The sequence below is a fragment of the Fopius arisanus genome, unplaced genomic scaffold, assembly GCF_000806365.1.
Source record: "Fopius arisanus strain USDA-PBARC FA_bdor unplaced genomic scaffold, ASM80636v1 scaffold00168, whole genome shotgun sequence".
In the NCBI taxonomy this organism is placed as follows: domain Eukaryota; kingdom Metazoa; phylum Arthropoda; class Insecta; order Hymenoptera; family Braconidae; genus Fopius; species Fopius arisanus.
Window position 1 is genome coordinate 20,451 of NW_011887907.1, and position 24,284 is coordinate 44,734.

At 32.6% G+C, this 24,284-nt stretch overlaps 4 protein-coding genes across 5 annotated transcripts in view; 2 read left to right on the forward strand and 2 right to left on the reverse strand.

Moving 5' to 3' along the window:
* Positions 1-12,246, reverse strand: part of LOC105272381 (progestin and adipoQ receptor family member 3) — a 15,868-nt gene extending 3,622 nt beyond the window's left edge. Inside the window, exons 1-5 of the mRNA XM_011314488.1 lie at positions 9,689-12,246; positions 5,621-5,758; positions 1,488-1,669; positions 1,274-1,430; positions 181-333 (exon numbers count right to left, since the gene is read on the reverse strand). Coding sequence (XP_011312790.1) covers positions 181-333; positions 1,274-1,430; positions 1,488-1,669; positions 5,621-5,746 — 618 coding nt within the window. The 5' untranslated portion in view covers positions 5,747-5,758; positions 9,689-12,246. The remainder of the gene's footprint in view (positions 1-180; positions 334-1,273; positions 1,431-1,487; positions 1,670-5,620; positions 5,759-9,688) is intronic.
* An 837-nt stretch (positions 12,247-13,083) lies between these two features.
* Positions 13,084-17,096, reverse strand: eff (ubiquitin-conjugating enzyme E2 eff). Its single transcript, XM_011314501.1, has 6 exons — positions 16,798-17,096; positions 15,581-15,644; positions 14,495-14,526; positions 14,325-14,402; positions 14,139-14,244; positions 13,084-13,360 (listed from the first exon to the last, which is right to left on the reverse strand). The coding sequence occupies exons 1-6, from the start codon at positions 16,819-16,821 to the stop codon at positions 13,221-13,223; spliced, it is 444 nt and encodes a 147-aa protein (XP_011312803.1). The 5' UTR covers positions 16,822-17,096; the 3' UTR covers positions 13,084-13,220.
* Positions 17,097-18,232: 1,136 nt separating this feature from the next.
* LOC105272386 (uncharacterized) lies at positions 18,233-20,994 on the forward strand. The gene is made up of 3 exons (XM_011314502.1): positions 18,233-18,786; positions 19,972-20,319; positions 20,380-20,994. The coding sequence occupies exons 1-3, from the start codon at positions 18,447-18,449 to the stop codon at positions 20,412-20,414; spliced, it is 723 nt and encodes a 240-aa protein (XP_011312804.1). The 5' UTR covers positions 18,233-18,446; the 3' UTR covers positions 20,415-20,994.
* A 1,863-nt stretch (positions 20,995-22,857) lies between these two features.
* jvl (javelin-like) overlaps positions 22,858-24,284 on the forward strand; it is a 99,364-nt gene continuing 97,937 nt past the window's right edge. For both annotated transcript variants that reach the window (XM_011314503.1, XM_011314505.1), the window contains exon 1: positions 22,858-22,936. In XM_011314503.1, the coding sequence (XP_011312805.1) occupies positions 22,892-22,936 (45 nt within the window). In that variant the 5' untranslated portion in view covers positions 22,858-22,891. The remainder of the gene's footprint in view (positions 22,937-24,284) is intronic.

Below are 24,284 nucleotides of genomic sequence, written 5' to 3' on the forward strand. Positions count from 1 at the left end.
TTATTATTATTATTATTATTATTATTATTATTGTTGTTGTTGTTGTTGTTGTTGTTGTTGTTGTTGTTGTTGTTGTTGTTGTTGTTGTTGTTGTTGTTGTTGTTGTTGTTGTTGTTGTTGTTATTGTTATTATTATTGTCATCACTTCTCTGCAGATCGACATCTTGTTCTATTTATTACCTTGTGGCACCAGAAAGCGTAGTAAACCCCCGACATGTAAATCGCCAAGAGACTGAATGCAATTCCGAATAAGTCGTAACAGAGGAAACACCAGTAGTCCATTTCACTTCTGCACGAGAATGTATGGTAGACTGACGATAAAATCATGCAAGCCTAATTGAAGAAGAGAATGCCCATTATTTCATTACAATTTTCTACAAACGATGGTAATAGGAAAATAGAAATGTAAATAACATAAAAAATAATTACAATTTTCATTAGCCATCAGACGAAAGGGAGTAACGGACAACTGGTGAGTGGAATTTTCGTTCACCCCCCCCCCCCCCCCCCCCCCGTGAGTAACAAATAATTAAAACAAATTCAGTGGGAAATTTTAAATGTTCGTTTCAAGTAAAAATCGGGTGGGTAAATTCTGAAAATTTCGATATTTCCATCATTTTCATTCTCAAAAGTAAAAAATGATGAGTAATTATTGTAATATTATCGATTTAGTTAGAAATTATTTTTTATCAATATCTCCAGACTTATTTTATGATATGTCATTCCAACTTTTTATAGGAAATTTGCGCTACCAGTGCAAAGATTTTTTGACATTTGATTGTGGAATCGCTCATTAATGAGAAAAATGTATAGTTATTACATTTTCCTCTGATAAGATTCATTTTTTTTATAATTATCTCAAGAATTTTATCGAGTTTAGACATGAAATGATCGTTTTTGAGAGTAAAAATATTATTATAAATTTTAATATTGATAAAAATTTTTTTTATTTTTTAATAAAGATAGATTCCCTGAGTGAATGATTATTATGTAATTATCCGATCAATGAATGATAAACTGATTTCCTAAATAAATCATGAGAAGAAAAATCATATACTTCATGTAGAAATCCATTTTGAGAAAAAGAAAGTTGAAGATGTCAAAATTTTCCCAAAATGGTCAGAAATTTCCGGTAAAAATTACTCAATGCTAACTTATCCCATCATGTGACCTACATATGGACTGAAAATTTCACAAGTGAATTCGATAAAGATTTTCTATAAGTCGATTACGACATTGTGAAAATCAATAAGATGATTATGTAATTTTTTACCTGAAAGCAGACCAGGAGGAGTGCCACTATGATTTTATCACCGAAAGGGGCATGGATATTGAGTAGGCAGAGATCGTACAAGGTCAGCCCAAGAAATAGCATCCAACCGAAGATGTGGCTCCATATGTTGATGGTTTCATTCGTCCACCAGAAAATACTGAAAAATTATTCACGTTAACAACTAACGATGGATTCTACTTGATGCACTGCAAACCTTTCTATACACAATTTTGTAGTTAAATATCCTCGATATCCATGAAGAATGAAGGGATTATGTGTGAGATACTCTGGAGCTTCTTCGATGGGCAGAAGACGTCTCATCCGTTCTTCATCTTCAGGTGACAGTTCTCCTTTTATTGGAGAGCCTGCCGGTTTTTTTGGACGTACGTGAGCTACCTGAAACGATAAAAAAGACAGAAATATTAATCCATCATTTTTTTATGTTTTTCAAAACGGGGTATGATAGATTTAAGTGTTAAATAAATTGAAGTTTTGGTCGAGTTATGGGAGATTCCCCTAATATTTAAAAATTAGAATATCTTAACACATTCTTCAAAATGACGCCTAACTTTTCCTTTTTCAATAATTTGATCAATTTTTGTAGTTAATTGTGTGCCGATTTTGACATTTCACAAATTTCTAATTTTGCACTTTCTGGATTTTGAATGTTTGGTCGTTAAATTATTATTTTTCGCGTTGATTATCAATAGAATCGCATTAAAAAGCTCATATATCCGTGCAGATCTTCATTTTATAAATAAATTATAAAATCATTTTACTAATTGCAATATTGCAATTTCTACTTGCAATATTGCAATTTTGCTGCAGATGGCATGGTTTCGGTTTTAGCTGAATATTTTTGTTAACAATTCAACAGCGAAAGAAATCTTTCAGTTTATCAACTGCTTCCATGTAAAAATTCCCAATCCAAGGGCAGTTATGTAACAATACTTCAACGAAATCTGAATTTCTCTCTCAAGAAACTAATTTGACTTCACATCCTTCAACACTCATGATAAAGCGATCGTAAAACCAAGATCAAGGTCAGACCTTTTATCGCATTTCACTTATTCATCATCTAAACTAGTTATTTCCGTAAAATCTTGTTCGTATACTGAAAGTTGTAAGGAATAAGCGGAACTACTCAATAGGATCTTGAGAAAATTCTTCGGAATACATCACGTGCTATAGATCTAGTAACTGATATTTTTATTCCATTTTACACAGAATTCTCAGCACAAAAATCGACGGAAATTCAGGTTGAAACTCTTGAAGCAGTTGGGTGTACCGTTTTTCATATTTTTTCGCAATTTATCGTCTTCTATAGGTGAGAACAGATAAAACCAGACTTCAGAAATGTAGAATAATAAAGTCATTGTTAAATGTATGGTTACCCAATGATTGTTCAGGGCTGATGGAAGCCACGGTACATAATTATAATTGTTAAAAAGTATTTTAACGAGGAAGAAATGGACAGCACCGAGATATTCTTAAGTCATTTGAACACTAATAAAATTTTTCATTGAACCTAGAGAAAGTCTACTGGTGTAAGATAACTTTCTTGCGGTTTTCTGGTGATCTGATTGATCTTAAATCCAATGACACTATCTCTCAAGTTCTCAATTGTTGAATTGTCGTTTAAATTGATTTTTTCGTTTTTATTGTTTGAGGTGGGAGGAGGGAGGAGAAATGGAGAGGCTTTGGTCGTTGAAGGAAATTCATATGATCACTGGCTACGGTCTCTTGCAATCGGGATGCTGATAGGAAAGTAGGAAGTGGGTCACAACGGGACCTGCTTCTCATCTCAGTGTGTCGTGGTCATGCCTCCGATACATTCTCTCGTTTTCGATAATTTCACCAGTGAAATTCACTTCTCATCCTCTTTAGCGCAAGAGTTTCGTTCTTTCCGAGGGACATCGTTAGTACAGGTGCAAGGTGATGTCAGGAAAATTATGGGGTAGTTCATATGAAAAAATGCAATATTCAATCAAAATTACGGAATTTTAGTTGTCGATTACGGGGGTGAATAAATAAATTTACGTGGCAGTATCGGAATTCTGCGTTCAAAATCCTATTCTAACAGCGACACGCTTGACACAATCGATTATCTCGAAAATCTCGAAATCATGAAGCCACGATTCCTTATTGGTCCACTTAAAGTGGCGCGAGATTACAAAATCGTAACTCTTTTACAGAAATAGTTTCATGGCGCGGTCCTATTCTAAAAGGGACACGCTCGATACAATCGATTATCTCGAAAATCTCGAAATCATGAAGCCACGATTCCTTATTGGTCCACTTAAAGTGGCGCGAAATTACAAAATCGTAACTCTTTTACAGAAATAGTTTCATAGTGCGGTCCTATTCTAGAAGGGACACACTTGATACAATCGATTATCTCGAAAATCTCGAAATCATGAAGCCACGATTCCTTATTGGTCCGCCTAAAATGGCGCGAGACTACGAACTCGTAACTCTCTTACATAAATCGTTTCAAACCCGCGTGCTAGCGCACGGTACGCTTTTTCGTGAGACAAAAATTGCCGAACGTTTAAAAAACTTCCGAAATAATTCCATCACATTTTCTTTAACGATGCGCCGAAAATTCCCAATAACTAATTATCTGACGCTGGGAAACAAATCGTCATGAGATTCTGTAATTGACTTGATGACAACGATAATTTGTTTATTTCAAGAAAGTTATTTATCAAATAATGTATAGTTCAAGCAAGTCATTCAGTTTTCTTCTTCAAATTTCACATTCAATACATTTTAATGAAAAAACCGTTGGCCAGATTGTTAGGTATTTAGTTCGAGAAAGCAATTTCTTGTTATTAACAAATTGCTCTTCAACTTCAGGTACCAATTCAACATTTCTTGACGAATGATTTCTAGTCTTCAGACTTTTGACAAAAGTAGAGATGTACTTGTCAAATAAAAATGCTTTCTGTAAAACCGTAAACTAATCATGATTCATAGAATTTCTGTAGATCAATTAAACAATATTATTTACGATCTGGTCTACTAATAAATCTCCTAATAAACATTAACATAATTAATATAGAGTTGCAAAATGTAATATTCAAAATAACAATTCGGCGAATGGTGGAATTGTTGATAGGTCTGCTTCAATATAGCAATGGATTTTTTTCTTTTCATTTCAATAGCGCACTTTCGGAGGATAACTATTAGAAATTGTACGTAAATAACTGAAATTACTTCATAACCCGGAAAGTAAAAGATGCGTGTCCATCGGGTTTAGTCTGATGGAAAAGAGTAAGTTGAAATTCTGGAACCGTTGAAGGGAATTTATTTCAATATTATTTTTGAGCTACTAGGAAAATCCGCAGTTATTAAACATATCGTGAGAAATTTAATTCATATGTAAATTCGTATGAATAGTTTTGGAGAGACTATTGTTTTTCGAAGTAATTGTTGTCGATAAAAAAATGAATAAATAATAAATTAATTAATTTATATAATAACTCAATTGATACAATTTTTATGTATCCATTGCCCATTCTCTATTTTATTTTTTTGCTTTCGCCTTTTGACCCCCACCCTCCGTCCAGAAAGTTTACTGTGGGAGTACTTGAAGGATTCCACATGAAATCCCAAAAAGATAAATTCATGAAAGTTTTTTTAAGTTTCTCCAGCCTAACCCAGACTCGTATTGAAAATTCATTATTTATTTTCAACTGCAGAACAAAGTTATGATTTTTTTTTAACATCGATTAACAATTTTTGCAATGCACTTATAAAAAATTTGATAGATATATGATTAAAAAGAAAAAAATTAATGAATAAAATTTAAAAAATTACCCTAACGAGGTAATTGCCAATTACATTTTTTCGTATTGAGAAACATTTATTAAATTATTTAAGGTTTTATTAATGTTATTATTTAATGTTTGGAATATTTATTAAAATCATATCCCAATTTAAAAAATTAATATTTAATCAAGGCAATTGTGCCGTAAAATAAATAATAATAATTCTTAAATAAATTATAATAAAGGCAATAATAATAATAATAATAATGTTATTAATGATTAATGATTAATTATCAGTGTATTTATTATTATTATTATTATTATTATTATTATTATTATTATTATTATTATTATTATTATTATTATTATTATTAGTATTATTGTTATTATTATTATTATTATTATTATTATTATTATTTGAAATAATTAATAATTGATAATTATAATCATTAATTATTTCAACCCCCTCAATCAGAAGATGATCTATGATATTGTTCACTTCAACAAGAGTTTAATTCCCCTCATCGTAATTAATACTGTAGAAAATAATTAGATCGAATTAGTATTCAATTACCTTATTGTGAAATGCCTTTTTCTCCGGTGGTTTATCCATGTGATTATTATGCGCCTTCTGGGAATCTTCAATTTCGTTCGTGCCATTCTCGCTGATCTCCTCTACACCGGCTAGTAATTTCATCATTGATGCAACTCTCTGAACGCAGAATAAATCCAGTCAGTAGATTTTCAGGTGGTATAAGTCAATTTGTTAGCGAGACAGGAAGTTGCGATGAGATTGTTTTAGATAAAGAGCATAAAGAGTGAAAAACTTGAGGAAAAAATCGTGCTGAAAATTAATTGGCGCTGAAAATTTATGAGAGTTATGATTCCACCGGACAAATTACTATTCTCTACGTTAAAAGTTCTTCAGCTAGTTTGAAATGTTCTGTGATAACGAAGTGACATGTAATGATTCTTACGGAAATCCGTGACGAAATGTGAAAGAAGATTAGTTCACGTAATTCTTCGTTACGTTTTTCAGAAATATCTCTGAAACTACTGGATGGATTGAAATTCTGGTTGGAACCTTTTTTGTAGACTTTATCGAAAGCTTCGAAAAAAGTTTTGTCAAAAATTTCGTTATCTCTCTTAGTTTTCGGGATATTTCCGAAAAACTCGTCAAAGAATTAAGTTAACTCATCTCCTGTTGTCACTTCGCTACAAAATTCGTATCTATTTTCGTTTTGCAGTCTAATTTCTCTATGAAATTTATATAAATACCAATAACTCACTAGAAATCATTCACATCTAGCAAAAACTTTATTTGAAATTATTCCATATCGTCCTATAATTTTACAAGATTCTTCTATAGGTAATTAACTCATCCACCATCAATGGCTTTCCAGAGTTCTCTCTAAAACTATTTATTCCGGATATATTTGCAAAAGGAACGCTTTCTTGATTTTCTCCTCATGTCAATCTACAATGTTACTATCGAAATGTTTATCATGACTAAAATGATTTTCTTTATTTCAAGTGGAGCAATCTTTTGGGAAATGTCACACAATCGATATTTTTCATATTATCAAATTATGATATATTGAGAGTGCATGGTGAAGAGGAAAATAAGAAATATTGAATGCTCAGCGATTTAGAGAAAACTAAATACTTTAAGGTTGTTGTCGCGTAGAATTTTTTTTCGACAGTTTTCGTTAAAAATTTTATGGTGAATAGTTTGAACAATTAGCAACAAAATGAGCCTTTTTCGTTTGCAATTGACCGTTTTGAACTTGAGATATAAATTTTTGAAATTCGAGTGATTTAACACGTGTTTAAATGGAGTTTTGCCGATTAGAATTTTTTAAAAATCAACGGCTCGACAGTTTCAGAAATAAAAAAAAACGTGGAATATACATCGTGGGAGGAAATACAGAAAAAAAAATCAAATCGATTGACCGTTTGGTTTACGGAATATAATTATCGGAAATTCATAAACTTATATAATTGAAAATAGTTAATATGGAAAATATATAGTTATGCTTTAGCTATCCATGCACAATGCAATCAATCAAGTGAGACTATATACCGCTAAAAGATTGTGTTCTAAACTGGCCCGTTTTACAGCGGATAAACTTTTTACAGAGGCTGTCGCGCGACAACAACCTTAAGGCCCAGGTGGACTATCTATCGAACGTCGACTTTTGTTTCAATTTTATTTTTTCAACCTAAAATACATTAAAATTTGGGATCAATTTTGTGTTGCGGGAAGCACTTGAATGGACATGAAAAAATAATGAAAAAAACGAGGAAAAATTATTGAAGGGCGCTAAAGATCGATATTATTTAAAAGGGATTTACCAAGTTTGCTAAAAAATAATAAAAAATACGTAGCTTGCTATTGCATCTAGCTGTCACTCAATCTTCTGGAGAGCAATGGTACGCTGCGTAATTTTTATTATTTTTTTGTAAATTTGGTAGATCCCTTTTAAACAATATCGCTCTTTAGCGCCCTTCAATAATTTTTCCTCTTTTTTTTCATTATTTTTTTATAATCATTCGAGTAGCTCCCGCAACACAAATTTAATTCCAAATTTTAAATAAAAACTTACTCTTCTCTAGAAAGTTCAATTCTCAACATTTTCATAATTTATCCAGATTTATTATTGGCCTGCGCATGTTAATAATTGAAATGTTTCATTTCTCCGAAAATCCTTCAAAAACCGCCATTTTATTGTCTCAAAAAAAAATATTGTCTTTCAACAATTCAACTATAGATTAAAATCATATTAAAATTTTGAAATGGTACGTCCATTTTATCTTCTTTAAAAAAACCTAAAAAATGGATCATTTGACTTCTAAAAGAATTGCTATTTTTTGCTTGGGAATGAATGGAAAACTACAGCACAAATTTCAAGCATTTTTTTTGTTGCAATTTGACAACAAAATCGCCGCATTATCCACCTCCATTATCCAATCAGTTACTCCCCTCGCTATTTGTTATAAATTTCCTGGATTCCAGATTCAACTAATTCCAGAGCTTTAGTCCAAAAAATCTTAAACTCTTATCTCGTCCCATTAACATCCTCTTTAATTCCCCCCACTCTAAAGAATTCCCCAATGAAAAACCAGTTGACTTGAAACTTGATTAAAAATAAAAGAAAATGTTCCACGATTTTTCTTAAATTCAAATCTATTCATTTAAAAATCGGAGTACGAAATCCAGATATTTATTTATTTATATCCATTCCAGTTATATCCTGTAGAATATCCGCAGATCAATTCGCTAATTGTGGAATAAAAAATTTATTGCATTGCATGACAACAGACTTTCAGAATTTTTCAGTCTTACGGAGAACAGTTCTCACATTTTTTCTGGCGTCGCGCACTCGAGAAAGATTTACAAAAAAAACAGTTTTAAATTTTCATGGATTCCAGTCTAGAAATGTTTGATGCAATTCAATCCTTAATGACTTTCACCCCTATCCCTCATGTAAAAAATTTCGTAAATCAGGAACTCGCGTATTTCCGGAGGAATATATACTAATGTACTGGACTCCAAGGCAGAATAAAAATGACTTTCTCCTTATTACAACCCGGAAATTTCGCAGATCATACTGTTCACAATATCCATACTTCATGGAAGATAATTATTTTTTCTTATTGAACATGATTTGATTTTCAGGGGCCAGAGTCTGTGGTTTTATTTTACCACTCACAAAGGGAGGATCGACTTCGCTCTCGTATAGACCGTTATTTTTCAAGAAAAAAAAAAACATTTCCCTGTGAAAGTGGAGAGAAATGGCACTCACTATCTCCTGCGAACCGACTGAAACCCCGAATTGTCCATCGACCTTGAAAAAAAGTTAGGACCAGTCACATTTGAATAATTCCCGAGGTATTTCAGTTCTTCCCCTCAAATTTGAAAACGTATTAAATCAGTAAGAGAATAGTTATTGGAAAACAGATCACTCACCCCTAGATCTAAGATCGATTGATTGAACGGATTTTTTCCGGACGCAGGACCCGGAAAACACGATTTTTTAATGAAAAAATAAAAATTTAATTTAATAAAAATAAAAATCAAAAATTTCCTAATATAACGATATTATTTATCAACAAAAGAATCCCTTCAGACGACCATTTTTGTTTTCAGACTATAAAATGTACGTGTGCTGTCAAAATTTTAATAAAATTTTATGCTATAGTTAAATTGTTGAAAACTTTTTCTTTTAAATAAAATAAAATTGCGGTCTCTTTAAGGATTTTTATAGGGATGTTTTACGAGAGACCGAAAAGCTCTGTAAAAGTTGGAAATTAAACGTTCCAAAGATTTTTCGATAATATATTCAAATTTTGAACTGTAATTACGATAATTTCCCCGCCAACGAGTAATTTATTTATGCGGCTTTTTTGAAAATACAGTTTCAAGACTAAATGCTAAATCCGTTGAATAACCGATTAATTCTGAATTTTCCTCTTTACGGTATATTCTCAATATATCATATTTTGCGAGTATGAATGAAAAAAAAATCGATTTTTTGGAAATTCCAGAGGGGATGGAAATTTGTTATAAGTCTTTGAACATCACAGAATAATTTCTTCAACAAAAAAAAATAGAGCGCGATGGTCAGTAGATGGTAATTACCTCGTCACTGAAGATTGTGTTTATGATTTACATAAAAAATAAGATCCCCAGAAATATAAAAGATAATTCACTGGATTTGTGTCATATCTAGGAGGAGAACGAGTAGCCGACAAGACTCGTCTTCGCGTCACGAGCAACTGGTGGTTCAGTAGAAAGAATACCCGTGTGTTTACGATAAACTGACCCAACGGTCCCCTCAAAGTCCCCCACACATACGTCCTTTCGTCCACTTTGCTAAAGAGTAGAGGGGACTTGCGTCATTTTCCACTACACTCTCACCAATCCATTAAAAACTTATAAAATTAAATTCTCGGCCAGGTGAGAGAACAATTCGAATCATTTAATTTTCGCAACGTCAGATATAACGAGAAACTCACTGACGATTAAATACGTTTGAGAAATAAATGTTGAGATGTCATATTTTTAATTTTTATCCTATTTTCAATTGATCCTTTACGTGGACTTTATTATATGAAGGGCTAATGCTAAAATGTACACATGAGAAGTTGTTGAAAACGTTCATCACTCCTTTTTGTTAAATAAAAATTACACATTTCTGTTATAAATGTAAACAATTAATCAGAACTCATTTTTACTCATTTAGCTATCGTGTCGCGTTTACCTCATAATTTTGTTGAAACAATTCGTTTGATCGAATGATTAAAAATCTTTTCAGGGAATTGAATCTGTAAACACAATTTTGCCTGAATTACTCCATTTTTTTTTTAATTTGGATTGTGTCGCTCGTAATTGTTTTTTTTTTTCATTCCAAATACCACTGGCATAGTTCGAAATATTGAGCACCAGTTGCATTGACCCGTGTATTCTTTATTGTGAAAAAAATCCTTATCGATATTAACTTATTGAATTTGTATTTATTATTATAGCGAGCAATGATAATAATGCATCACGATTTATATTTCGTACTAAATGCACATGTGAGTCTTCAAATAAAAAATAATCTGGTGGAGTGATAGGAGATATGAGAGCGAGTTGATTTTCCATGGTATGGAATATTTTCAACATCTCCATTTTTCGTTACGAATTTCTTTCCGAAAAATCACATTCAAAATTATTAATAAACACGTAAAATTAAAGAATTCCAGTTCAACATATTCAGAATTCTAAAAAGTTATTTTTAATCTTGATCGAGCGCAATCGCAACCCCAGAAAGTGCAAGAGTATTAATTTGAGAAGATATGAAGCAATAGAAACATCCTCGAGTCTTCAACTACATCTCATTGTTTGAAAATAAAAAAATTAATGGAGACAGTTGAATTAAATATATTCCCACAGTTAGTATGATGAGCTGTGAGCCTCTTAACTCTGATGAGTAATAATAAAATAAAATCAGGGTTCAATTTCCGCGTCTTAATCTCAACTTCAGATCATGTCTGCAAATTTTATTATTTTCTCAAAAAAGAGCGTAGAAATTACGATATTTCCACATTTTTTTACAAGCTACTGAATGGCTTCAAAAATCTGAAAGCTCCGGGAATATATTGAGAGTTGAGGCGAGAAGTTAATCCCTTCAATTTTGGGCCTTAATTCTGTACTGTGGTGGCGGAAAATGACAAGTAATTTCTCTAGTTTTCTCGATTTTGTGATTATTTCGATGAAAAATTATTTGTTCATATTTATCTCAAGACTCAATAATTTTACGACAAAATGTCATAGAACCTTTTTTGTAGGAAATCTTCTCTGCTACAAAAAATATCTTTGACATTTCCTTGTAAAATCACTCATTAACGAGATAAATGCATAATTATCTCGATTATTTTACCGAGTTTACATGCGAAATTATCGTTTTTGGAAGTTAAAAGACATGTAATAAATTTTCATATTTTCCCAGGATTTTCCTTTATTTTCTAATACAGATTTCCTGAATGAATAATAATTATTATGCAATTATCTCGTTAATGTGTGATTTTTTAAGAAAATGGTCCAAAACGTTCTTGTAGCTGAGTTTTTCTGCAAAAAAGTGACACATGTCATTTCACTGTAAACTAGTTCGTGTTAAAATTAAATGTAATAATTACGCATTTATCACTTGAATAAGTGATTCTACAATGAAATGTGAAAAAACCTTTTCTGTAGGAAAAACGATATCCGACAAAAAAGTTGAATGACATTTTATTGTAGGATAATTGACTGAAGAGTTCTCCAGATAAAACGAATGATGCACTTCTGCAATGGGAGAAATGGATGTGAAGAGCTTTCAATTAATGCTACTAAATATGCGGATGATCGACAAATTATCACGGAGCAAATGGCAAGGGCAAACAGGAAGGAAAGCATTACTAGAGAATAAATATTCTATAACCCTGATTTCGTGGCAATGAATATTAAAATTGAATGAAAGCACAAGCAAAAGTAAATGAAGAAACGAATCTAAACTAATTCCACAATCAATAAATAAGGATTCAATTAAAATATTTTATTAATTTAATACAATTGATCTTATGCCAAGTGCCCTTCGTCCAATTTGCCGTTCAACCTATAATATTATAAATTGTCACAGACCTTCAAAACCGCGCCACAGTCCTACTAACTTTGAATTCTAATTTTCGTAATTTCCATCTAATTCTTTTGAATTGATAAATGGTGGGAGGAATTTTAATAATTAAACAAAATCGATAGAGGTATAGTAGTATTTATATAGAGCCCAGTCTTACAAAAAAAAAATGACCGCATCGTTTCCAAAGGGACGGGCAGATTGGAACTGCGAATTACTTAATTTTCACTTATAATTTTCCTTTAATTTTCTAATCAACGATCGGTGTGCTGTCAGTTTCGAAGTTGCTTCTTTGCACTGATGAAATTAAGGATATTCACGAAATACAATAAGATAAGCACAATCAGTAGAAATTAAATTATTTAAGTTGCTTTTTTTGGGTTTAGTTTTCTTCCATTTTCTGGTTTTTTATCATCAAATACAAATCCTACTTTCACGCTCCTACGTGTCTGTGTTGTGAATATTTTCCTCAGTTTTTACTCATTTTCAAAGATGTTTCTTAATTTAAATTTGTTTTATTATGAAAAATCAAAGCGAACATTTTTTTTTCATTTTTCATCATTTTTTTTGTTTAATTTATCTCAATTTTCAGATATATAATGTTACGTGACCACCTTTTGAAAAGAAGAAAATTGCCTCAGTAGCCATTGAAATCGTCGTCTTAAAAGTGGCGCAGGGTATTCAGGACAGGGACAACAAGAAGAAATGTGAAAAATTTCCTTGGGATGATTTCAATAGGTTTTTTAAAATTGTTCTAATTGAGAAAACTGCCCTGGACACACTGCGAAATTGAAGAAGGGGATTTTGGTGGGTGGGGGATGACAGAGGAGCCCTCGAATAAAATCGAATTGATCATGATTAATTGTTTTGTTTGTTATCGTTTTTTTTTTTCTGTTGGTTTTAAGACAGGACGAGCCACATAGCTACTTCGTAATCGGTGCTGAACGATAAAAGTGGCATTTTAGGCTGGGGCTGCTCGTTGGTGGCGTTCGGATGAGGTCAACGAAAATTGGCGCATCACATGGCATATTTACGCGTCCATTCACGTGCCAATTCGTTGTACTTCTCACGATCAGTTTTGTATATCCTTGCTATTTCCGGTACAAGTGGATCGTCTGGATTAGGATCACACAGCAGAGAGCATATTGACAGTAACACTGTAAACAAAATTTACAAAATCATTTATTAGTTATGAATTTGACAAGTCTGTTGATTTTAACCAGTGATGGCAAGTTTCATCTTTTCCACCCCGAAGTCCTCAAGTCTCGGAAAACTTGCGGACTACTGAACTTAGTATTTGAAAATTTACAGCCTCCACTCATTCATTTGTCCAAGTACCAAATATTTCTGGACATGGAATGTTGAAATTTTCAAACAATAAATATTTTTTAAAATGGAATCCATTATTGCGAGATATAATCGTTATAAGTTCCAAAGAATGAAATTGGAAAATGATAGATTAAATTTTAGTCCGGATTGGTGTAAAAATTCTAAATATATATTTTTTAAAGACTTGAAATATTAAAGAATCATTCCAGAAAGATTTGAAACTTGAAAATGTCTCAAGTTCAAAGTTCTGCGGAAATTAAGACTTGAAAAAAATGAAGTCCGACCTCTTGCTGGAACAAAGACTTGACAACAATAAAGTCCCATATTCCTCCTGGACTTGAAATTTTAAGAAGTTTCAAGTAGTAAGTCTTTCAAGACTTTCAATTTATTTCCCCAGAAGTGAAAAATTCGTCGGAAATTAATACTTTTATTAGGTCTTAAAGTTCAAATAGACTCAGGACTGCCCATCACTGATTTTAACGCATCGTGCAACGAGTGCTCAGAATGCATTAAATTCATGTGAAATCGAGTTAAAAATAATAGTGTGATTCAAGAGCAGAAAAATTGTTGGTTATTTTTAGCTCGAAATTAAACATTTTCTTTTACCTTTTGATATAGTGAGTGCTGGAGACCACTGCGATCTCAAAATATCCAAGCAGATACTTCCGTTACTGTTAATATTGGGATGATAAATTCTGGTCGTGAATGCGACCTGTCCAGAAGAAAAATATTTACGATTGAGTTGCATGATTATTTGGCGCTGATAAATATTGAAGGTTTGAGTTAACATACCTTAGGAGGTTTGAATGGATAGTCTGTGGGGAAGTGAATTGTGAGGAAAAATACTCCTCCTTGATAAGGACTGTCAGGCTGCAAAAAAACCACAAGAAAAATATTAATCCAACTGTAATAATTTCAGAATCATGATAATTAAAAATATAATTTTGGGGTTGAGTACTTACTGGTCCCATAATGGTCGCCTGCCAATGGAATACTGCGAAAAAAATCACCAAAAAAATCATCAATAGATTTACTATAAAGCGAAAGCAACGAATTACGAAAGTAAAGTTTTAAAAAACCACAGAAATCCACATTAAAATTTATTTAAAAAATAAATACATATGCAAAAAATTTATCCGTCCCAGAGCTCAAGATTTGTTTTAATAATAAGTTATGTAGTAAAACAAAAAAATATGGGCTAATAGGAATGAAAATAAAAATATCTTCATCAGTGTTACGATCTATAAATAAACTAGGAACACTCGTCAGAGGGTAATGCAGTCGTTTAATATATAGAAAAGATGATATTCCATAGTTCAAGTCAGTGATGGGCACTTTTAAGTTTATTTGAACTTTAAGGGCCAATGCAACAATTAATTTTTGATTAACTTTTTTCATTTTTAGAAATAAATTGAAAGTTTTGGAAGACTTACTACTTGAAACTTTGAAAATTGGTACAGTAGAGGAATGTTGAACTTTACTTTCGTCACGTTTTCACTCCAGCAGGATTTAAAACTTCATTTTTTCCAAGTCATAAGTCCAGTTATGACTTGAAGTTTATGAGTTGAAAAATTTTCAAGTTTTACGTCTATCTGATTTCCGATTTTGAAATTATGTAATATTAAACTTTCGGATTTGTAATCGGACATTAATATTTTGAAGATTTGAAAAGGATATATTTAGAGTTTTGCAATTCATTTCGAATTAAATTTATTCAATAATGTTTTAATGTCACTCATTGAAATTTACAATAATTACAGCTCTGAATGATGGGTAATCAGTTTTTGTAGACCTATTGCTTGAAAAATTCAAGTCCAAAGTCCAGAAGTATTCAGTACTTGGAAATTATTAGTAGAATGTTAAAAAAATACTATTCAAATTGAGATTTGGAAAAATCAGAGTCCGTAAATCCCTTCACGAAGTAGCAATTAAAAAAATGTACCCATCACTGATTCAAGTAAATATTCAGAATCTAATCATCAGGACTATTAAATTGTTAAATCCACAAATTGGCTGAAGTCCAATCCAAATAAAATTTTTTTACTCACAATCGTCTCCTACAGGTCCAGCTGAGCATTGTGCAGGGGGATCTCTTCCAAGATCCTGAAGTTCCTGCGAAAAAAAATTTTTTTATAATTTTAAAACAATCACAATCATTTCCACAAATAGAGAATTTTCTCAAAAATTCAACATGAATAATATTTCGAATATATTTCCAACCTGAAAAATATTGCGAACTATAAAAATAATTGAATCTTTAGAAATGCAATTCCACAAATGACTGCAACGCAAAAGATATGAAAAGTTTCATCCACAGGATAAATAAAAACTCAATAACAATGTGCGTCTTATTTCTGATCAAAGATCTATTTTCACTCGTCTGCATATTGAAAGTTGATTTATTTTGCGTCAGTACACATTAAGTAATTATCTCGAGGATCAATCCCTCGAATATTCCAATCTCGATAAAAACAATTCTATCCTGATAAACAACAACGCAATATTTCCTTCTACCATTCCCAATGAATTCCACAACTTGTCTCGAATAACCAGGAAAAAAGAAAAAAAAAACTGTTTTCTCTAACCTGGGCATCACAATGTTACAGTTATATGGTAGAAGCACAACTGAGGGACATCACACACTCCCAATCGACATTTATGACTTGAAGACGACATGCAGAACCACCATGCTTACCACCTTTTTTTCACTTATCCCCGATGAAGAAAAAAAAAAAAAGAAGTGAGAGTTTTCTTTATTCTTTATCAGTACTCCCTCCCCACCCCTCGATCGCATACAATCAACAATAAATTTCCCATTGACTTCCGGTTGTCTTACAGTTCTGAATGACGAAAAAAAAAAAGCGACATGATAAAATAACATGTGAAATGAGTTATTCCTCAGACTCAGAAATAATTTCACTGTCACAACGGGCAATGTTCGCCGGTATATATTCGATGACTCATGTACGTAAAATGTATCCAAAAAGTTGATTAATGGTCTCAATGCCATGATCAATAGTCGTGATTATTGATTGATGATTGTGAAGCAATTAATAGTAGATGCATAATGAATACAAACGTAAGGCTAGAGGCAGTATGATTATTCTGGTAATGCCCCTTCTGGCTGTGTTGGCTCACATTGCTTCCCCACTTATTCTTTTTTTGGGACGAAAATCGTTATGGGCGTTCGTACCCATTTTATCCACACAACACGTTACAATGTATATTTATTATTATTGTTAACACTCATTGAACATTGACGTACCTTATTAATTCGTTTTAAAGCCATCTGATGAACTGTGTGTTGATATTAACTGGCCGAAAACCAGACAACGGAACCCGCTAGCCAAAGATCTTTGATTAGGGATTGCAAGATGGCTGACTTCTAAACGTCGTTCAACTACGCTGGTCAATACACCTTTTAATTATTTTTCTTTTTGATGACTAACGTTTTTAATGCCACACCTTTCATTCGCTGGGTATGACCATTTTTTATTTTTACAATTACTGGTTTATTTTTGGCACTGGCAAGGTGGGGGGAGGATTTTTTTTTCGATTTTCGGGGGAATTTTTGAGCACTCGGGGCCGATGGTGTCTCCACGGATTTCCTTTTATCGGCAACTGGTGTCTTGCTCCAGTAATTCCTACGGATTACGACAGGCTGCGCTTTTACGCGGGAATAACGGGGAATTTCAAATAGTCATGCGCACTTTTCAAGTCCTTCTGGATTGTAAAACCCAATAAAGGTATTGATTTTGCTGTTAACTTTGTACTTCTTTGGAGATAAATCGAAAGTCTTGAAAAACTTATTGGAATTTCAAGGTCTGGAGGAATCTAGGGGTTTTTTCAAGTTTGGTAAAGTTTCTGCGTACGACTAATTACGTGCAGATTCGTTTCAATAAATTACAACCCGTATTATTTTTGTATCGCCAATACTCGTTATCGCCATTTACGTATACAAATAAAATTTGTTTCCGTGGTGCAGTAGAAAATATATGCACTACTTTTTATTCTAAATTATCTGAAGGTGCGCGATTTTTACAAAAAAGTTAGTTTTTAATTTTAACATTTTATAACATAAAAAATGGACAATTATCTTATATATGGACGTAGGAGGATAACACTGTGTAGAAATTAATAGAGCGAAATTTTGTGAACAAATTTGATATGCACGTTTAAAAATCAAAGGTGTTTATTTCATTTCATTTTTACATCTGTGCACAAGCATAATTGTGTACAATTCTCAGGTGCATGATATACTCTATCAGAAAAATCTCAAACTTTAAAGAAAATTTTATTTTATTATATTTTTTTATTCCATTAATCTTTGAGAAGTTTCCGTAAAAATTGTAGACCGATCGGTTGAGTTGGTTTTTGGAGAAAGCATGCTTACTGATTTAAAAAATACCGTTTTGAAAAAAAAAAATGATTGGAGGTTTCAGAATAAATTTACAAGTAGTTGACTTTTTTTTAGATTAAAAACATTTTTTTTAATATTTTCCAAACGTTGTGTTTCCTGACATATATATGGTTGTATGTCCAAAGAAATTTATCGGATCGGAATTTTCTGAGAATATAGTAAAATATACGTCCATTCAAAAAAAATAAAAAAAAAAATTTTTTTATCTTCCACCTGTTATACCCCTTAATTTCGGAACTCATTGAAAATGTAGGCCGGATAAATAACGGTTATTGTTTCAGTTTTCGTAGTCAACCTGATTGTTTAGAACATAAACAAATTAGAGCGATGTTTTGGCATATGAGAAATTAACCTCTTGTTTAATGAAAATGGCAAAAAAGTGCAATATTTTTTATTTGGAGAGATTAAAATAATGAAATGAAATATTTGAGATGAGGTAAAATAGTGCAGAGGATACGTTTGGGTGAATTGGTGGGGATTTATAAAGTGGAAAGATGTATTATGTGTGGGGGAAGCCATCGATATCAAGGCCAACGCAGACGCGTCCGACCCAGCAACCGACAACAAGCGCGAGGAAACGGGAAAAATGCAAGAGAAAACGCCAGAACTTGGTGTGGAGCCCCGAGGAAGAGGTCTGGCACGAGCCTTACATGGTCTGCCTCCACAAACAATTTTCTGATCCTTCAATTCGATGCGACTCCACGCTGGAACTCCCCTGGAAGGATATTGCTCTTCCACTCAGTGGAATGCGCATCAGACCGGAAGTCCGAATGTCATTGACTGCAGATGATGATGCCAAGGATACGGAAGAAGTTGAAGAACTGGAAAAAAAAGGTTTTAGTCTCTGATTTTTAGTCTCTTTGTTCTCTATTTCACGGACTGCAGCGAAAAATTTTTCTTTGGTGAAAAATAATTTTTGGTAATCGATCGTATTTGCTAAATCGTTCGATGGTACGTCTGGAAAAATGTCGCGCTTTTTTTTTTATGAAGATAATCGAAGGAACTGACTTAAAAGAGGGATTAGTCAACTATAATTGCAAGATTTTTAAAGAAATGGATCATTACACTCGTGCTGATCCTCTTCTTTCTTGAGATGATTTGAATATTGTCATTTATTCAATATCAATAATTTTATGGGTATTTTTGTATTAAGATCTGTGGATTCAGGGTTTAAGAAATCATAAAATCACATTATTTTTCAAAATTTCAGATCGATCGGGTGAAGCTTTCGTTTTGAGAAAAATGTGTTTAGAGTTTCAGATGATGTTCACACATGGTTACAATTTTTTTAATAACAAATAATATTAGTAATTACTCGAGGAAAGAACAGTACGTTTTTACCATTTCTTTTTCATATAAAAATTCAATACTTAATTCAAACTTTCTCTTATATTAAATATAAAAATCTAACAAAGATGTGAAATTTTAATTAAAAAATTCGAAAAATAGCCGCTGAAAAAAATGACCTCTCGTTGACAGCAGAACTCATGGTAGGATGATCTGAATTTTAAAAAAACTTATGACTTTTAGTTAATACCTTAAACTCGTTTTTGAACGAAGAAGAAATAATTAATAAATAATTGCATTTATGGCAGATTTTCTAACGAAAAAATGAATAATATAATAATAGAATAATAATATAATAGAATTTCGAGAAAAATTGGACAATCGAAAAACCGCTAAACCAAGTTGGCCTTGACAGCGAAATTTTGGAAATTGGTACTCCGATCGATTTGAAATTTTACGACAATATTCTAGACATGTTGTAGAAATTTAATTAATAAGATAATAAAAAAATAATATAATAATAACAATAATAATCGATAAAAAATCTTCTTCTCGAAATTTAACTACTGTTACTCTTATCATTATTGTATTAAAAAAAATGAGAGGATAGTATGAGAGGCTGAAGGCTAAGATGAAGGGGTGCCTATCAAACCATGAAAATATTATGGTAATAGAAAAAAGGCAATGTAAATAAATAAATAAATTATTGTATTATTCCTACTGAACGAAAAGAGTCAACTGGTCGAATGGAACTACCCTGGCACAACCTCCTAGTGGCAGACATGACGCCGCAGATGTCTCCGGATGTCGGCGGATGTGACTCAACAGTGGAAATTCCGTGGGGCCAACTGACGTTCGAGGAACCTCCCCAAATAAAACCCCCACCAGTTGAGCGAACCTGTTCAGGTGACGACATCGAGGTACCCTGGAACGACATTATGGTACCCCAAAATATCATAATCGCTGGGAAGACACGAAAACATCCATCGAATTTAATAAAACGTCGCCCTGGGGGCTCAGACAAGTGTCAGCCCTGCAATCGCTGCTCAAAAGAACAGAAGAGCAATCGAAAATTACCTGGTGAGCTGTCTCATACTGGTACCCGGAGCACGATCAATAAAGTGTCTTTTCTGTTTTCAGTTTCAGTCCTCAAATGCCCTGGCGCCAAACGATAAGCACTCGGTCGAATCCGTCCGGCTACAATAAATTTATGGGATTTTTATAAAGTTTCTTAAGTTCAATTCATCAGTTATTACGAAATTATTCCATGTTTGCCGAAATTTCGGTGAAATTGAGTTGCTGTTTCGTGCAAGACGGAGTTGCTGATTCTCGTCGGTATATCCTGAAAGTAAATTTTAAAGTTTGTCAATTTAATAGTCAGTGTTCTTCTTCGTCAGTCTTCTATTGTGCAATTAGAAATTCAATTCGTTTAAATGATTAATATGATTTTGAAAGGAAATGGATCGATGGAGCTATCGGATAACTTTTAGTAAATTCTGGAAATATTTTTGAAAACTGGTAGAACTAAATACTTGGCCTATGCGGGCACTTTTAAGTAATGATTAATAAAATGAGGGGAAGCAACAAACGTCTTTATTGATTTTTAAAAAATAAAGTTATTGAAGGCTGTATGTTGTATCTATGTCCAAGATTACGTCACACCCTAAAATTCGGCCTTTTCATTTTTTTTCGGACCTTTAGACTTGATTAATGGAACTCTACATGAATTTGAATATTTTGACAAGATCTTCAAAATGCCGCCTGATTTTTTCAATTTTACTCCATCAATTTTGTTAATTTTTATTATGAATATTTGTTGATTCCGGCATGTGACAAATTGGATTTTTTTTGTTATTTTAAGGTTCTGTCGCCATAATTTGTCATTAAATTATAATTTTTCTCCGTTATTATTGATATGAATTATCATTAAAAATTTTTATAACATTTTTTTATAATTGTGCCTTTCACAGGACATGTTTAATCGCCATATAGTACATAATCAATTCATAATTCAGAAATATTTCAGGACTACAAATTAAAAATTAGTAGAGGCCAAGAAATTGATTATGCAATTAATTCAATGTACCCTAGCAACTGTGTGTCTTGTTGATAATTTATAAATATTATTATGGATGTTGTACACCATTCCTACCAAAACTCTCATTTTTTAAATCATTTTTGAAAAATGGAATTAACAATTTGAATTCGTCAAAAAATATAATGTCTTCGCGTTTTGTCTGAACTTTCAAAAAAAAAATTTGAAAAAACCTGGAACATATATCATGGAAGGGAATACAGAAAAAAAATGAAATCGATTGACCATTTGGGTTACGCGATATAATTATCGAAGATCCATAAATTTATGTGACTAGCGTATATGGCGCGCTATGCGCGCCAAATCGTCCACGTATGGGGTGTTATCATTGGAATATATATATATTTATATATTTCCAATGTAATATATACATATATAGAATTTCAAAAAGAAGATAGAAAAAAGTCTAAAAATTTTTTTAAAAAAAAATTAATATAATTTATATATATATATGTTATAATATATATTATATATTATATATATTATTTATATATGTATGTATTATATATATACATATCATATTATATAGATATATTTTGATATGCATAGCGCCAAAAAAAGCTGACAAAAAACATGCTACATGCTTTTTTTTTTAAAGGGATTGTCAATACTTAATAGGAAAATATATAATAATGAATATTCTTTCTTCAGCTACTCATGTACAATGCAATCAATCAAGTGAGACTATATACCGTGAAAATATTGTGTTCTAAACTGACCGGTTTTATTGGATAAACATTTTGCAAAGTCAATCGCGATACAACAATTATGAGTCTGACAGAAAATAAGCGAAATGTAAATCTACAGTACCGACGATTTGGTGTGGAAAATGGACGCGTGCTGGCGCTGGTATCGCCGAAGGCATCGACTCCTCGAGGGGATCGTCGACAGCCAGTACTCCAGTAGGCTTCAGCCATCAGCCGCGAATGGTTGGGGTTTTGTTGCATAAATCCACTACAAGAGTCAGGTGTGTTACAGGATATCCCAGTGAAAATGGCGTAGCCCCAGTGCTGCAATCATACAATAATCTCAACACCTCGAGAAATCGTTAAGACAACCTCCAAAACGTTGAGACCAGTGACCAATCCATGATCCACCATCTTCACAAGCACTCCAACCACCTCAATATCAAAACAAAGTGACAGTGAATGTTAAGTGTAATTATTGGTGCCTTGAGGATTATCTGACAGAAACGGGTGTACCCAGTGATTCAATAACACTCCACCTCCAATCATCAACCTCAATGTGAAGTAATGATAAGTGCGTGTGTCTCATTGCTCTAGGTTTAATAATTCAATACTCGTGATAATAAATGAAGAGATCGAACCATGTCGTTCACCAAGCATCGAAAATACGTCCTCGTGACAGCTTGACGGTTTTTACCATAACACAAGATGGCACCACCGGCTTTTTGACATTTAACCATACACACGCCTATCAGCTGGATTAAAGAAAAAAAAACCTGACAACTCTGTTTGTTTTATTTTGGTTTTTTTTTCTTTTTTTTGGGGGGGCGGGCGGGGGGGGGGCTATTAAATTGAGGCAGCCAAGTGTATTATGAGCAGAGAATTCTACGTTCCTTGCACACCATACGCATATCCGGTGAGTAGAAAAAAAAAACGTCTCATGCACAGTGTAACGTCCCCGATTTATCGATTCTCAACGCCAGGGGCAACGATTAGAAAGTTAAAACGTGCCTGAACACGACCTTCCAACGTTTTATGATTTTTTTTTTAATCAACTTTTTCACACTATTGTGCGCTGGGGTTATTACCGGACGGGATGGGGAGTGATAATGAGGATAAGCACATTGAGAGGTGATTTTTATTTTGAGGATAAAGATTTTTCTGTAATGTCGGGGTTATCTTGAGAAGATTCTCGCAGGAGGAATTTATCAAGAGGTTTTTTTGCGAGGAATTTTATGGGCTACAAAAAGGGTCTCCCAGGATTTTGGCAAGGCTATTTGTTTAAAAAATGGGTGTTAGGGATTACACGAGCACTTCGTGCTTTTTTTCCATGGAACAATTCGTGATCGTGATGATTTTTTATAGCTTCTGCCGGGATTTATGATAATTACGTTTTCTCTATTTGATGGACTACTATTTATATGCCTGCTGACTCAGTTGTAAGCCTATTATGTAAGGTTTAAATTGATTCTGCAATTTTTACTCGCTTTTATTAACTTACCAGAGTTTTACCCGAAAATTGAATTTTTATGTATTGGAAATGAGAGACATAAATAATTATTTAATGCCGTGGATTAAACTTAAATTCTTTTATTCTTTAAATGACACGAGGAAGAAAAATGTCTGTACTCTATGGATCTCTCCAGGAGACTGAAAACTAATCACAAAGACCTATTACAAAATTCGTCACCTAATGAAAGAACTCTCTGTTCTTTCTTCCTCAGAAATCTTGGTTTATGTTTATGTAGCCTCTCAAGTGACTTTTAGTCAATATCCGTATCGACTCATTTTTGTAACGGTCAATTGGAAATAAAATAGACTCAATAATCCAACATTATGGTTGACTGGGGAAAATATCTCTGTTACGATTTTTTGGCATTTTAAAATGCACTGACAGGAATATTTATTCATCATTTTGAAGGTCATTTTATGTTTTTTAAAATGAGGCATGATAAATATCATTTCATTGGAGTTATTGTTTCGGAGCTCATGTCGCCCCCTGAAATTCGTACTTTTCATTAATTTTCGGATAATTAGACTTGATTAATGTGGGGCTATTATACTTCAATCTCAAGATCTCAAGAAGATCATGAAAAGAAAACCTCTCAATTTTTTTATTGAATTATCTGAATCGGCTCGTCTCTCGTTGAGTAATGATAGCTTTTGTAGAAAAATGATTTTTTATGTTAAACATGTCGGTTTTTTTGTGTTAAGAAAATGATTCGATTGTTGAAACAATTTTTTTTACAAGGGGACATTCATCC

Coding starts and splice junctions, on each gene's coding strand:
- LOC105272386 (XM_011314502.1), top strand. CDS start 18,447: ATGTATTATGTGTGGGGGAAGCCATCGATATCAAGGCCAACGCAGACG. Junction 18,787..19,971: donor TGAAGAACTGGAAAAAAAAG/GTTTTAGTCTCT, acceptor CTGAACGAAAAG/AGTCAACTGGTCGAATGGAA. Junction 20,320..20,379: donor GAGCAATCGAAAATTACCTG/GTGAGCTGTCTC, acceptor TTCTGTTTTCAG/TTTCAGTCCTCAAATGCCCT.
- eff (XM_011314501.1), bottom strand. CDS start 16,821: ATGGCTTTAAAACGAATTAATAAG. Junction 14,527..15,580: donor TGGACCTGTAGGAGACGATT/GTGAGTAAAAAA, acceptor TTTTTTTCGCAG/TATTCCATTGGCAGGCGACC. Junction 14,245..14,324: donor ATCCATTCAAACCTCCTAAG/GTATGTTAACTC, acceptor TCTTCTGGACAG/GTCGCATTCACGACCAGAAT.